Genomic DNA, 14901 nt, shown 5'->3' with positions numbered 1-14901 from the left:
ATTTTATGTATTTTTTGACTGTGCTGGGTCTTCATTGCTCTGAGGGCTTTCCTCTGTTATGGTGAGCGGGGGCTACCCTTTAGTTGTGGTGCTCGGGCTGGCCACTGAGGTGGCTACGCTTGTTGCAGAGCACAGGCTCCAGGGCGTGCGGGCTTCAGTGGTTGCAGCTCTCGGGCTCTAGAGCGCTGGCTCAGTAGTGGTGGCTCATGGGCTTAATTGCTGTGTGGCATGTGGAATCTTCACGGACCGGGGATCAAACCCACGTCTCCTGCATTGGCACGTGGATTCTTTACCACTGAGCCACCAGGGAAGCCCAAGAAAGGTGATTTTTACATGTATTTGTAATTTATTAATCCCATCATCAGGGTTTCCCTGGTGGCTCAGATGGTAAAGGATCTGCCTGCTATATAGGAGACCTGGGTTCCATCCCTGGGTCGGAAAGATCCCCTGGAGAAGGGAATGGCTACCCTCTCCAGTATTCTTGCCTGTAGAATCCCATGGGTAGAGGAGCTTGGTGGGCTACAGTCCATGGGGTCACCAGCACCACAATCCTATCATCAGCCGCAAAAGCAAAATTTGTATATTTGGGAAAAAAAAAATCAAAGAGGATCCATGTATGAGATCATGCCTTGTTTTCAGTCTCTTGAACAAAAAGCTTGGTGTGGATGTAAATTCACGGACAGTGGACAATATCGCCTCAGTCCCACAAGGGGTCGCTGTTGATCTCATTTGTCGAGTCTCCCCGCAGCCTAATGGTGACAACGTCAGCAGGAGCCTAAGTGGGACCGAGCTGGGGGCTTTGGGCAGTGCCGCGCCTACAAACCAACTCCTTGGCCCAACCCTTAGCAGGGTCCTCCCTTCCTAAGTTACCTGGAGGCGGGGTACCTGTGTGCGTGAGTAGTGATGGCAAGGGCAGGGAAACCCGTGCACGGCTGAACGTTTGTGCAGAATAAATATTAACCCCCTCACCTCTTCTCATGTGTGTGTGTGTAGTATCCAGGAGGTACAAAGATGACCGGGGTCACATCCCTGGTGGGAAAAGTCCCGACTCTGAAATGAGCCAGACCTCAGTTCTGGCCCCAGCCTGACCACTTAGATCCTGGGCAAGTCTGTTACTCCTCTGAGACCTCCCTGTGAAGTGGGGACGATACATATTCCCACATAGGCATGTTTCAGGGATTAACAGATAATCTGTGTGATGTTCTTTGTAAACTGTCAATGTTTGCACAGAACTGACTCTCAATCCCCTCACTGAGATAATCAGAGCCTCAGGCTACCCAGCTTGCAAGAAGCAGAAATCCCGAGTCATAAAGTGCCCGATCTGCCTCCATCCTGAAGAAGTCACCCTCCAACAGACACATCTCCAAATGTCCCTGGTATTGCAGGCTGAGAGCGGAGAGGCAGGCTAGGAGACGTGCCTGGTTGCCAGGGTCCAGCGTCATTGCAGAGACCTGACTGCAGAGCAGGGGAATGTTGTTGGCCAGGCAGGACCAGCTGAATCAGCGGCTCATGGTTCCCATCCGCTTGTTGATTTATTCGTTGGCTCAACCAACCTCATTTCGAGTGGCTTCAATGTACCAGGTGCCGTACCAGGCTGTTGGCATACAACAGTGACCAGAACAGACATAGTGCCTGCAAATGTGGGGAGAGGCTAGAGGTTTTGCCCTCTCCATTTTCTCATTAGCCGCCTCTGATTTGCAGAACAAAATTAGGTCTGAGTTGTTGCAATAGTTTTTTTTTCTCAGAACACAGTAGAATGAAAAGGTGCTTTCCGTCAAAATGATATAAAAATGATTAAAGTTGGAGTTAGATTAAATGAGAGACAGAAGGAAAACTTTTTCCTGGTGGAGGTGGAGGACGGGAGAATCTTGCCATGTTATTCACGCACATCCCGTGTACACTTTTCCTGGTGATTCTTGTTTTTTGCCTGACAAAGATGTGAATTTGTTGTTGTTATTTAGTTGCTCATTCGTGTCCGACTCTTTTGTGACCCCATGGGCTGTAGCCTGCCAGGCTCCTCTGGCCATGGGATTTCCCAGGCAAGAATATTGGAGTGGGCTGCCATTTCCTCCTCCAGGGGATCTTCCCCACCGAGGGATCCAACCCGAGTCTCCTGCCTTGCAGGCAGATTCTCTGCAGTTGAGCCACTGCAGAAGCTCCAAAGATAGGAATACTGCTCCTAACAGAGGGTTTTATACCAACACGTTCATTTGTTGAACAAATGTTTGTGGGTCGCTGGTGACATACAGGGTCCAGCCTTGGGTGTGAGTGATACAAGGGAGTTAGTCACATTTCCTGCTCTCCACAGACTCTCTGTCTTGTAGAACAGACAGACGTGCTCTAACAGTGTAGGACACAGCACGTGTGTGTTCAAGGAGCAGCAGAGAAAATCCAGGATGGGGAGACCACTCCTAGCCAGGGGATCCTGAGTTTCTTTCCCAGGACATGTGGCTTTGGAGTTCAGCCTTGAAGAAAAGGTGGAATTCTGGTGCTTGGGGAACTTGGGGAGGGGAGTCCACAGGGGACCCACCAAACCATGGGGGGAAAAAGAGTTATTAGAGTTGTCTGAGGATGCATGAAGTGAGATTGTGATAGTGGAAGAAAAAATGAGAAAATTCAAAAGGCGTGGTACATGAAAAACCTCAGGACCTGGCAGCTATGAACACACTGGAAAGTGAGGGAACCGGTGTAAAGGATGACTCCTGGCCTCTCAGCCTGACGGACTGCTCAGCTGTGGTTCAGAGGTAGGAGGAGAGATGCCGAGGGAAGTAATAAAGTAATGTCTAAGCATATTGAGTCCCTAATTCCTTAGTGCCGAAAAAGGGAACATTCCAAAGAGAAAAGAGGTGGGAGCATGGCCATTGGTTGCACTTTGGAAGTTGGTGCACTGGGTACAACTCCAGGAGGTGCTGTTCTGAACTCTTGAAGGGAACGGCGCTCTCTGGAGCAGGGCAACATGGAGGCCCTGTGTGGGGTGGATCCGTCAGCCGAGAAGAAATCACGTCCGGTTTGAGCTCTTCCTTCTGATTGTCTGTGACTCATTATGGTCTTTTTCCTGTTGCAGTTATCGCCTGTGTGACCCTTCTGAACGAAAGTTATATGGAAAATCACCCCTCTTTGGACAGTATTTTGTTCTGGAAAACCCAGGGACCATCCACGTGGGAGACCCTGTGTACCTGCTCGGCCAAGAATAGGAATCATATGTCCTGGAATAGCAGATGCCTTTAAAAAATGTCTTCAAAACTGACAACACTTGAAACACAATATTTTGGAATGGGCATTTGACTCCTCAGCGTTTTCTTTAGAAAAACTTGTAGTCTCCAAGTTTTTCATCTTTTTCTGGACTTCTTCCTCATGTCCCAATGCTTCCAACATCCCAGGGTACAAAGCAAAGGTTTGATAACTTAATAGGACTTCAGTAAGTCACCTAAATGCCAAGGCAGGATTCTAAAAATCGCTTGTTTAACTATGATTGTGGAATAATTCTTTCTCCTTCTTCTCCATTCACCTACTCATAACCTCCATCATGTCACTGCTATGACTTAGGGAAAAGGAGAAAAGAGAAAGGGTGGGGGATTGAGAAGAATGTTCTGGAATATTTTCTTACCCCATGCCTCAGCATGCAATGGAAATTAAATAGCACTCCAAATAAGGCTGGACTGTCACTTCACTTTTCCCCCCGCAAGTCCTAGACAGGCTTTTAAAAGGGTATAAAGAGCCTGACCTTCAGTAAACACTTAGACGTTCATTTTCCCTAGATCATTTTGGATCTGGCACTATTACCTCCTAGTGTCCATGGGCATTTGATGGATCCTTCACGTCACACTGTGCCTTGGGTGGCAGGACAGCAGAGATGTCAGGGAAGAAAATCAACTCATGAGAGCAGCATTGCTGCCAGACTCTGACATGGAATAGGAGGAACGGAAGACAAACAAAATCTTCCTTGCCATGAGACAGAGTATCAACTATATCCCATTGGTGAGACCAGACTTTTCCCAGTATACGAGAGAGAGCAGTCATGCTAAGTAGGCGAGGCACCCTGTCTCCTGTTGTCTGGGATGCTGTTGGCGTTGCCCTGGGAAACGATGCCCAAAGAGATGGTCAGGAGAGGACATGAGGCCACCTAGTGGCATTGTCACGGCTCAGCCATGCTGTTGGAAAGATGGAAACGTACGGATGGGTTTTAGTTTTCTATCCTAGAAAATTTTTTTGAAAGAAACTGAGGTAACCTCTAGGTATTCTCTGCTTCCCTGCTGTGGGAATTTGATCCTAAAAGCGTGGCTGTGCTGCCACAGGGTCCTTCTGGATCTTGCTGGTCCCATCAACTCAAGACTGGTTGCTCCTCCTCAAAACCAGGATGAAAAAGTTCTGAGATCCATGGTTGAGAAGAAGTGTGATTGTGTGATTTGAAATAAACCACTTTATTTCAGGTTTTGAATAAAATCTTTCAAAGGAGAAAAGGAAAACATATGTCAATTCACTTAACAACCAGTATCTAATTTTTCTCCTGATCAAATTATATAACTCTAGTATCTGATGATGTTTATCTTTCATTGCCATTTTGCTCTCTGCATTAGGAAGCTAAGTCATGAAAAATGTGTTTCAAAACTGTAAATAAATGGAAGCTGCTTTGACTAGTTTCAGGTTGTACTCACTTCTTGGCAAGAAGTCAGACTTTGAAGCTGACAGATGTGAATGGGCAAAACCAATCATTCTGTCATCCCACTCACACACACACACACAACATCCTCAGGCATACTCTCGTCTTTGAAGGGCTGTCATGTAAACATACTTTTTAACCTAAAGCCGTGTATGTTTCACTTTGGTTTTATAAAGGCCGTTAGTAATGGTTGGAACCTAGCCTAGCTCTGAGGTTAAGTTATAAGGTAACAGGTGCACGTATATATGTTTTCTGGGCGGTGAATTATTGCAATTTGTTTTCCTTGCACTTGAAGTGAAGTGGAATTAGAATAATTAATCAGTCATCCTTGGCCCATCACCTTCCCCAATAAATTCACTTTATGTTGAAACTACAGATAAATTAAAGTAAAAATATTGGATTGGCCAATACAATGGAAAAACCCAAGCAAACTTTCTGGCCAACCCAATAAGAATTCAGCAAGTAGCATTACTAATTGGACCTTGGAAATCCATGGCAGAACGCACACAGGATTTAGGAAACCATATGATTATCAGTTCTGTTGAGAGCAGCCAATACTTAGACAGCGATGAGAAACTCAAGGTTGGTTTGGTGGCTGGCCCTAGATAGTATTCAGGGGCAAGGTGAATGCCTTAGACCAGAACTTCTAACCCCTTGTCAATAGTAACAGCCACTTCCCGAGGGACTCAGTCTGTGTCAAAGGCCACACTCATGCAGTCCCTGTCCTGTGCATGGCAGGGCAGCCTTCCAATCGAAGGGGTACCTAACCCCCTCCTCATTTGTGCAGAGTCTCCTGCTCCTCAGAGTGTGAGGAAGATTCCAGTTTTAAGACAGAGGTTCCAGTGACCTCTAGAATCTCAGAGTTGTTGCCAAGCTTTCTGTCAGTGAGATTTAAAAACCCTTTACTTGTGTTTATTTTATATTTAATGAGTTGGTTAATGCCAAAGGCAGGACTGAAGTCTGGTTTATTTTGGAGACTGAACCTTTGCACACAATTCCACTTGAAGTAGAGGGTCAGGAATAGAGACCACCGCAGACCCTCAGAGAGGTCTCCTTAAAGCTGTGGACGATGGATTTTCATGGTCAGACAAAAACAGCCACTGTGAGTGTGTGTTTCGTTCTGGGCGGCAATGTCTTCTGCAGCCACAGCAGAGAATTACAGACCCACAGCTGGAGACCCTGCAAAGGACGATGTGGGAAAAAGCCTAGGCAGGCTGCTTAAAGGGTCGCGTTGCCAGCTATTCCCCAGAAAAGGTCAGATCATCACAAATAGGAGCGAGAAAAAACAACTTCCACACAAGGGCAGAAAGAAATCACGGTGGGCCTGATGGAAATTAGGCCGGACAATGGGAAAAACTCCTTGTCTCCTTCTGCCTGTAGTGGTACAGGGTGAGGAGATGCCCTTGGGGGAGGGCTGCGAGTTTGCTAGAACTGTGTGAAAAGGTCAGGCGAGCTTGACTTAGTCAAGTGTGCCTTTGGAAAACCATCTGTGAGGCTGTCACCAGCAGTGACGGTAGGCAGGTGCCCCCCAGAACTCTGACAAATCAAAGCAATCCATGGTGGCCAAGAACAGACACTGTGGAGTTACTCAAAGATGCCAGAGTGACTCTCAGACCTGTTGATACCTTAACACCGCACATCACTAAGTTTGCCTGGGTCCGGGATGTTCTGAAAGTTTGCTTGCAGTATTAGTAGCTCAGTTGTGTCCAACTCTGCGACCCCATGGACTGCAGCCCTCTAGGCTCCTCTGTCCATGGGATTCTCCAGGCCAGAATACCGGAGTTGGTAGCCATTCCCTTCTCCAGGGGATCTTACCGACTCAGAGATCGAACCCAGGCCTCTTGCATTGCAAGCGGATTCTTTACTGTCTGAGCTAGCAGGGAAGCTACTAAAAAATGAATTCCCTGGACTAATAACTTTGGGAAGTCTGGCATGCCTCACTCCTCTTCCAAAGGCCCAGCAGCCAGTACAGGGCGCCAGAGAGAACTGTAGTGAAAAATTTTGTTTGGGTTTAACACTGCCCTCCCCAGAGGTCTATTTCTGGTCACCTTTTGGGAAGCTCTGCACTGATCTCTAGAGGGAGAACCAGCCAGAAATGAGCTCCGTGCTGAGCCAGAGAGGTTGTTCATGGAAAGAGGGAAGACGATAAAGGCCCCTGCCACATGGAAGAGGCCTCTCTCACTGGACCAGAAGGATGGGACTGGACTAAAAGGTTAAAGGGAGGCGTGGAGAGGGTGTCTTAGACCAGCTCTCCTGCCAAAGGCCTTAGGAGAAGCAGTTCCTTTCTTTGGACTCATTTTCCAGACCTGTTTTCGAGGTTAGATGGAGTGGATCAGAGTGAGAGGTGGAAACCCAGGCTCCCCAGTCCTGGTCTTACAGTAGTATGTAACGCAAGGGCTCCAGCATGCTTCACGGGCCAGGGAGGCCCCGTCCCTTGTCTGCCAGCTATACCTTTCTATGGCAGCTTCGCTCAACCAAAGTCGCCTCCCACCACATTAAGCAGAATTACCCCAGGGGCGCTAGTGCCCCCGACGCTACGTACACATTCACTTTATACTATGATCTCATACCAGCAAGAACAGACATTATTTGCTTCTACCACTTTCTTAGAAATGGACGAGTGAGTTATGATAGCATCTCAAGTTACCCAGTTTCAAGAAAGGGGAAGGATCTGGCTCAGTACCACGATGTTCTTAGAACTGGGATAATAAAAATGTACCTGAGGCGTTCGTTTGTCTGCATGGACTGCATTGTCTTCAGAGGAGAAGGCTCATGCCACCGCCTTGACTCTGATCCTGCTCTCCCTCAAAACACTGACAGGGAACCGAGGGGGCCACGTGGTCCCACGCTCCACGGTCTAGCTCAGAAAGAGGAGCTGCCTTAATCACATTATTATTAGTCTTCCTGGACAGACAGTCGGCTGTATTAAGGAAGAAAGGGACCTGAGAAGTGACTTCTCATTTGACTTCTTCCAAGGCTGGTTTTATTAGATGGGTCAAGTTCATTCATATTTGATTATTGATAAATCTCATCTCTTCACCCTTGGTGGTCCTCTGTCATGCTCCTTTACCTTTAGAGAGCATTTTATTTTATTGTATTTACTTTTAATATTATACTAGCTTTTAAAATTTTTGTGTTTAATTAAAAAAAATTATTTATCTGGCCACCCTTTGCAACACATGGGATCTTAGTTCCCTGACCAGGGCTCGAACCCATACTCCCTGCAGTGGAAGTGTGGTGTCTTAACCAGCGGATCACCAGGGAAGCCCCCTCCTAGAGCATTTTAAATGGTTCTTCCCTCTGCCTCCCTCATGAGGCCCACAGCCCCTGATTCTTCTTCATCCTTGGAAGCCCCTCTTCTTCCTGCCTGTGTCTTCAATGGTGAAGGTTCTAGTCCATAAGGAGCTTGGTGGGATCTAAGTCAAGTTCAAACCCCTATGTGCTTTGCTGGGAGTATTGTAAATAAGGTATTGTTGTCATAATTATTTCTGATTAATATTTTTACACTTAATAAAGTCTCAAAGCGATGGCGTGCACTTGGTCTAGGGGAGGACCATCTTCCAGATGACTTGCCAGCAATTAAAGTGGCTTGTTAGTCGGAGGCCCAGGACGACCGAGGACAGCTGGAGAGCTCTTCTTTGCAAGCAGCTCTGGTTAACATCAACCAGGAAAGCTCTTTGTAAACACATGAATAATTGATCGTCCCGCGCTCACATAGCTACCGAGGATCTGAGCCCGTATGACTCATTTGCGAGCCATTCCTGTCGTCTGGATGCCATAACATTGGAGGAATGATGATCGTTTCTTGGAGATTCTTCTGTGGCCAGAGTTGCCAAGACCAAGGCTGTAATGGTTTGTTATGATGACCTTTGTTATTCCATTAGGCTCAATTGCTTTAAAAAATGATGTGTGCATACTTTCGGAACGTTTTTACCCTTTACGTTGACCTGACATCATAGTTTATATTACAGAATGTATTAATGACAGAGGAGTGTTTTCATGTCCCAAGGACAAATTTTAACAACCATAATCTGCCCTCAGTCATCATAAATATAAATGTATTGGTCAAACAGATCTCGTTAATGTGGCCAAGATAAATGCAAGCCTATATTTTAAGGCAGTTGAAGTTCTAGAGAATATATTTGGGGCCTTTTGTGGGACTCAGAGATCTTGTATACGTGCTATCAGAAGGTTGAGAAAATTAACATGTTTCCCCCTCGGGTTTGGTGTTGGACAGATATTAACGTCTTGGGGATGTCGAATAAGATTGTTCACATAGTTTCTGGACACCATTAATGCCTGGTGGGGTGAATCTTAGTTCTTAAAGCTGTACTCTCATTATGCTCCCAGGGCTTTTGAAAAGAAAGGAGATACAGATCTCAAGTCTCAGTCATGCGTTGCTCAACCTTATTTCCCTGTATCAGACTGTTTTAAGGTTTTAATTGTATTAATCTCACTTGCCCCAGCATCTTCCTTCCTGTGGGAGGAGGTGCTTTCCCACAGATGCGTGTCTGATGTTTTGCATCATCTCAGTTGGCAACGTGTATGTTGGCAGATAATGTTCTGGATGTGAGCTGTCAGAAGGGTCGAATACTTTTCCTCTTTGTTACGCTATGCTCAGAAGTGTGGGTCTTTATTGGTAATATCCACATTTCAAGCTTCTCAGGCAGAAAACAAATACTTATTCTAAGAAGCCTTTTCTCATCATGTTTTTATACTGAACCATGAAAATGTGTTTAGGCGGTAACGTCTCACATGCTACCCCCCAGAGAGCAGACTGTTTATAGGGGTGAGTTCATCTCCCCCAGATACGGTAAACATGGTGCCATCATTAACCTCTTTGTGGATTACAGTCACCTGGCAATGATTGATGAGCACCTCAAATAAAACCATTTACCCTTCTTCCTTTAAAGGAGTCCTTTGAGAAGACTCTTTCCTTCTCAATTTGCTATAGCCTTTGGCAAAACACACATGGGGCACTTTTCAAAAAATAATTTTTATTGTAGTATAGTTGTTTACCAGGTGGCACTAGTGGTAAAGAACCCACCACCTGCCACACAGGAGACCTAAGAGCCAGTTCCTGGGTTGGGAAGATCCCCTGGAGGAGGTCATGGCAACCCACTCCAGTATTCCAACCTGGAGAATCCTATGGGCAGAGGAGTGTGGTAGGCTACAGTCCATGGGGTTGCAAAGAGTCGGACATGACTAAAGCGACTTAGCATGCACACACACAGTTGCTTTATGATGTTATGCTAGCTTCTTCTGCATAGTAAAATGAATCAGTCATACGTGTACATATATACATTCCCTCCCTTTTGGATTTCCTTCCCATTTAGGACACCCCAGTGCATTGAGTAGAGTTCCCTGTGCTAAACAGAAGGTGCCCATCAATTATTTACTAGTATAGTATAGTATCAATAGTGTATATGTGTCAATCCAACAACAGAAACTGAGGCAAGTACACCCAAGTTCATAGCCGTCAAGAGTGGAAAACAAATGAAGTGTCCATCTACGGATGAATGGATAAACAAATTGTATCAATACAATGGGTATCCATACAATGGAAGGTGATTCAGCCTCAAAAAGGAAAAAACATCTGACATGTGCTACAACGTGGATGAACCTTAAGGACATTAAGCTAAGTGAAAAAGGCCAGTCACAAAATGACAAATGCTGTATGATTCTACTCATATGAGGTATCTGGTATAATCAAACGTATAGAAATAGAAGAGTTGTGAGTGTCAGGGGCTGGAGGAGAAAGGATGGTGGTTATTGTTTAATGGGTGTGGGGCTTCAGGTTTGCAAGATGACGAGTTCTGGAGAGGGATGGTGGTGATGGTTACACAACAATGTGAAAATACATAATACTGCTGAACTGTACACTTGAAAACGGTTAAGAGCGTAAATTTTATGTGTATTCTACCACAAATAAAAAATAATAATATTAAAGAAAAAAAAAAAGACACAACAGAGGCTTAGAGTTGAATTAATCCAAACTCTGAGGCCCCTTACTGGAAAGCCAGCGCAGGCTACAGCTGCTGTCAGAGCCCCAACCGTTCTCCTCCCCACACCCCAGGACATCAAGAGCTTTTCTTTAACTTCCGCTAAAGAGAATAAAAATTTGACATGTAATGTCTTTGAACTTGACTGAGAGTGGGATAATTTAATTTCAGGCTTTAACTTCTTTGGATCTTGTAAGAGGATTAAGTTTTGGTCTTGGGACTCCCTGGTAACTTGATACTGGGAAGGGTGAGTTCAAGTGTAGAACATCTTATTGTTGGGATACTTTTATGATGTAAATTAAGATATCTTGGTTTTACTGCGTAACTTCTGAGGGGCTATGTTGGTCAATGTAGCTGGAAATAATTTGAGATAGAAAACTGAAGAAGAGCTACATTTTTCATCTTGACTATAGAAAGGCCTTGAGAAACACAATGTACTTTACCTACCCTTCTCAGAAACTTATGGGGGAAAAATCCACACTGCCTGCTGGGGAAGGTCTCTAGTGGAGCAGTGGCTGGTTTGGTGGTGGTGGCGGGGAGCTGATTCCCTCTCTGTAGGTGCTGTGCCCCTTTGGTTGACCATTCGTTGTTGTTGTTTATTCCCTAAGTTATGTCCGACTCTTTTGTGACCCCATGGATTTTTAAACCCCATGGATTTTGTGACCCAGAATAAAGCAGCAGTGAAAGTGATAGTTGCTCAGACATGTCTAGCTCTTAGTGACCCCATGGACTATAGCCTGCCAGGCTCCTCTGTCCATGGGATTTCCCAGGCAAGAATCCTGGAGTGGGTTGCCATTTCCTCTTCCAGGGGATCTTTCTGACCCAGGGATCGAACCAGGATCTCCTGCATTGGCAGGCAGGAATTTGGGGACAGATATAGTAATTTCCCTCAGGCTGCTTGAGTATTCATATTTATTTCTTATGCATCCAAAGAAGAGGCATTAGTTAGCCTTGGCCCCTCCCCATTTCCTCTCATCCTTATTCTTAAGAGAAAAATGACTGGTAAACTTGGGAGTAGCAACTGAACTCTGCTCCTCCTCCTTCCTCTTTCTTCCTGGGCTCAGCCCACCTTCAAACTGCTAGGAAGTCTCCTTGGTCCAAGTGGTAAACTTGGCAGAAAAACCTTGCCCTAAATGGGAGAGGCCTGTAGTTGTCCAGTGCTTCCTGAGGCTTGGTGGATAAATTTTCTACTGAGATTCTGTATTAGAAATTGTTGTCTACTTACTTCTATATTGTATTCCTCAAACACATCCTCCAGCCTAGCTTTGTTTTTTTTTCCAGTAATAAAGCAGATATTTGTGGTTCAGTCTCTCATTCGTGTACAACTCTTCGACCCCATAGGCTACAGCATGCCAGGCTTCCCTGTCCCTCACTATCTCCTGGAGTTTGCTCAAACTCATGTCCATTGAGTGGATGATGCCATCCAACCATCTCAATATCTGTCACCCCGCCTTTCCCCTGCCCTCAATGTTTTCCAGCATCAGGGTCTTTTCCAATGAGTCAGCTCTTCACATCAGGTGGCCAAAGTACTGGAACTTCAGCTTCAGCATCAGTCCTTTCAGTGAATATTCAGGGTTGATTTCCTTTAGGATGGACTGATTTATTTGACCTCAAAAAAATCGGATGTTTGATCTAAAACTATGTCCACACACTGATTGTGCTCTGCCTTTGTCAGGTGCCATGAAGTCTGCAGAACAAGTTCATCCATTGCATGCCACTTGATCCTCCTGATGATCCAGTGAGGTGGATGGATGGGAAAGCCTTCCGTAAGCCATTTCAGTATTATAATCACACTTGCCCTTAGTTGCATAGCTCATGTCAGGGAGGTTTGAAAAGGTTAAGTAACTTGCCCACGTTATAGGTGATGGGCTAGAACAGAACTCAGGCTTTTGACTTCTGGCAACTTGCTGCTAAAAATCTGTTGGCAGTGTAGGTGTATAGCTGATTCACTTTGCTATATCCCTGAAACTAACACAACACTGTAAATCAACTATACTCCAATAAAAATTTAAAAAATCTGTTGTCAAGAATTCAAAGTATCTTCAAGTGGAATCTGGTTTAATCCTACATTTGAAACATTCACTTGTGACTTAATGAAGGGAACTTTATGACTGTTGTGCATAGACTGCAGTGTGTTTGTGAATCACCTAACCATTTTTGTTCAAAGTGGCTATTCCTGTATCTGACCCCCTGATATCCCCATGTGGTGGGTCTGCAGTAGGACCTAGGAATCCTTCTTTTTAGGAAGGCCTCAAACTGTTCTAAACTCTTACCTCATTCCCTGCAGACTGAGTCCTCTCTCTCCCCACTCTAATGTTGGCATTCTCTCTAATGGTGTGTAAAGAAATGTTAGCTTTCTTTGAGAAATGGAACTCACTAGCATACATTGTAGTTAAACACGGATATGTCCATGTTGGGTGACCGGTTCATGCTGATCCAAACATGCATCTCCCAGCTCTCTGAGGACCCTAGCACCCACATCTGGAGGCAGGAGGAGACTACCTGTGTCCTGAAACAGAGCAGAGCTCTGAAGGCAAAACTTGGATGGACCTCAAGTCAGCTGAGTTAACTCACCATTAACTCACCCTAATTAATTGGGCAGGAAGGGGCAAGGCTTGGGGCTGAACAGTTGTGCACAAATTGTGTAACAAATACCTATGTGAGAATGTATGCATGAAGAAATAATGAGAAAGAGTGCTTTGTAAGAATATTTGCTTCTTTTTATTTTGTTTATTTTAAATTTATTTTGAATTGAAAGGTAATTGTTGTGTGGCCCTTACAGTCAGAATAAAGCAGCAGTGAAAGTGATAGTTGCTCAGACATGTCTAGCTCTTAGCAACCCCATGGACTATAGCCTGCCAGGCTCCTCTGTCCATTCAATTCTCCAGGAAGGAATACTGGAGCAGGTAGCCATTCCCTTCTCCCGAGGATCTTCCCATCCCAGGAATCGAACCCGGGTCTCCTGCATTGCAGGGAGATTCTTTACTGTCTGAGCCACCAGGAAAGCCCAAATATTGTGGATTAATACATATATTAATACATACATGGAATCTAGAAAAATAGTACTGATGAACCTATTTGCAGAGAAGGAATGGAGAAGCAGACATAGAGAATGGACTTGCAGACACTGCGGGTGAAGGAGAGGGTAGGATGTTTTGAGAGGGTAGCATTTGCTTCTTTTTTAAAATCAATTGGTGGGAATTCCCTGGTGGTCCAGTGGTTAAGACTCTGCATTTCCACTACAGTTGGCCTAGGTTTGATCCCTGGTCAGGGAACTAAGATCCTACAAGCTGTGTGAACAAAACAAATCAAAGCAAAAATCAGTTGGTGCCTTTTAATGAATCAACAAGTAAGAAGGAAGTCCAAAATACAGCATTAACAATGTAAAGAACCTGGGGGCCATTGGTATGGTTTTTCTGTGTGTTTGTTCCTTTGTATTTATTTTATTTTTCCAGACAAGGTAAGGATTAGGGATGCTGGTGAGAAATTGTTACATTCTTTAAAAGCCCAGGGGAGATTCTGTCTGTCAACTGGTTTTCCTCTCTTTCTACCTCCCAGCCAAGCTTCAGAAGAAACTCTTTTCATGTGAACTGGAAAAGATGAATTTCAAGCTTCATTGAGAGCTTGAAAACCTTAAATCCTCCTTGAAAAAAACCTGCCTCTCCAGAATCTTTGGTCCCAAAGAATTAGAAAGCTTTTTTCTTGGGCTGTGGAGTGGTTGCGTTATTAACTATGATAACTTAAGTTACTGAATAGAAGGATGTAATAAATCTGAAGGTATTTGTTCTGGTTTGTGACTAAGCAAAATTGAATAATATTAAATCAGATGTTGTTATAAACACATGAAATGGCATGTTTTTTCCCAGCTTGGGGCATTGTGGCATGAAGTTTCTGGGAATCTCAAAAAAAAAAAAAGTTTTTGTATTCTTGCATACTGTGTCTGGTTTCTGCTAGGTTTTCTTCTTTCTGAGCATGAATGCTAAATAAAAGTGCTTATGTTCAGATCTTTGTGTTTTCCCAGTAAGTTGGCAAGGCTGACTAGTGATGTTCTTACTCCTTTGCAGGCTGTTCTATGCGGTAGAAGGAAAGGCCTGGGATGTATGTACGTATGTGTGTGTTTGTGTGTCTGTTGAATGGAAGGGATGACCGGCATCCTACTACCCTGGCATGTCTGGATTGGAGGGATTCTTAGACACAAGCTAGTTCACCAACCTCCTCATGATGCTGGAGAGAGTGGCA

General features: G+C 44.8%; 1 protein-coding gene and 1 non-coding gene across 2 annotated transcripts in view; both read left to right on the top strand.

Annotated features, from left to right (window-relative positions):
- Nucleotides 1-4455, top strand: part of MTARC1 (mitochondrial amidoxime reducing component 1) — a 22459-nt gene extending 18004 nt beyond the window's left edge. The window contains exon 7 of the mRNA XM_043485440.1: nucleotides 3065-4455. Within this exon, the coding sequence (XP_043341375.1) occupies nucleotides 3065-3194 (130 nt within the window). The 3' untranslated portion in view covers nucleotides 3195-4455. The remainder of the gene's footprint in view (nucleotides 1-3064) is intronic.
- Nucleotides 4456-13864: 9409 nt separating this feature from the next.
- On the top strand, nucleotides 13865-13937 carry TRNAG-UCC. Its single transcript has one exon. It is a non-coding gene; the product is annotated as a tRNA-Gly (tRNA).
- Nucleotides 13938-14901: the final 964 nt, after the last annotated feature.

Source organism: Cervus canadensis, chromosome 13 (genome assembly GCF_019320065.1).
Source record: "Cervus canadensis isolate Bull #8, Minnesota chromosome 13, ASM1932006v1, whole genome shotgun sequence".
Lineage (NCBI taxonomy): Eukaryota > Metazoa > Chordata > Mammalia > Artiodactyla > Cervidae > Cervus > Cervus canadensis.
This window is presented reverse-complemented; position numbering and strand designations above follow the sequence as displayed.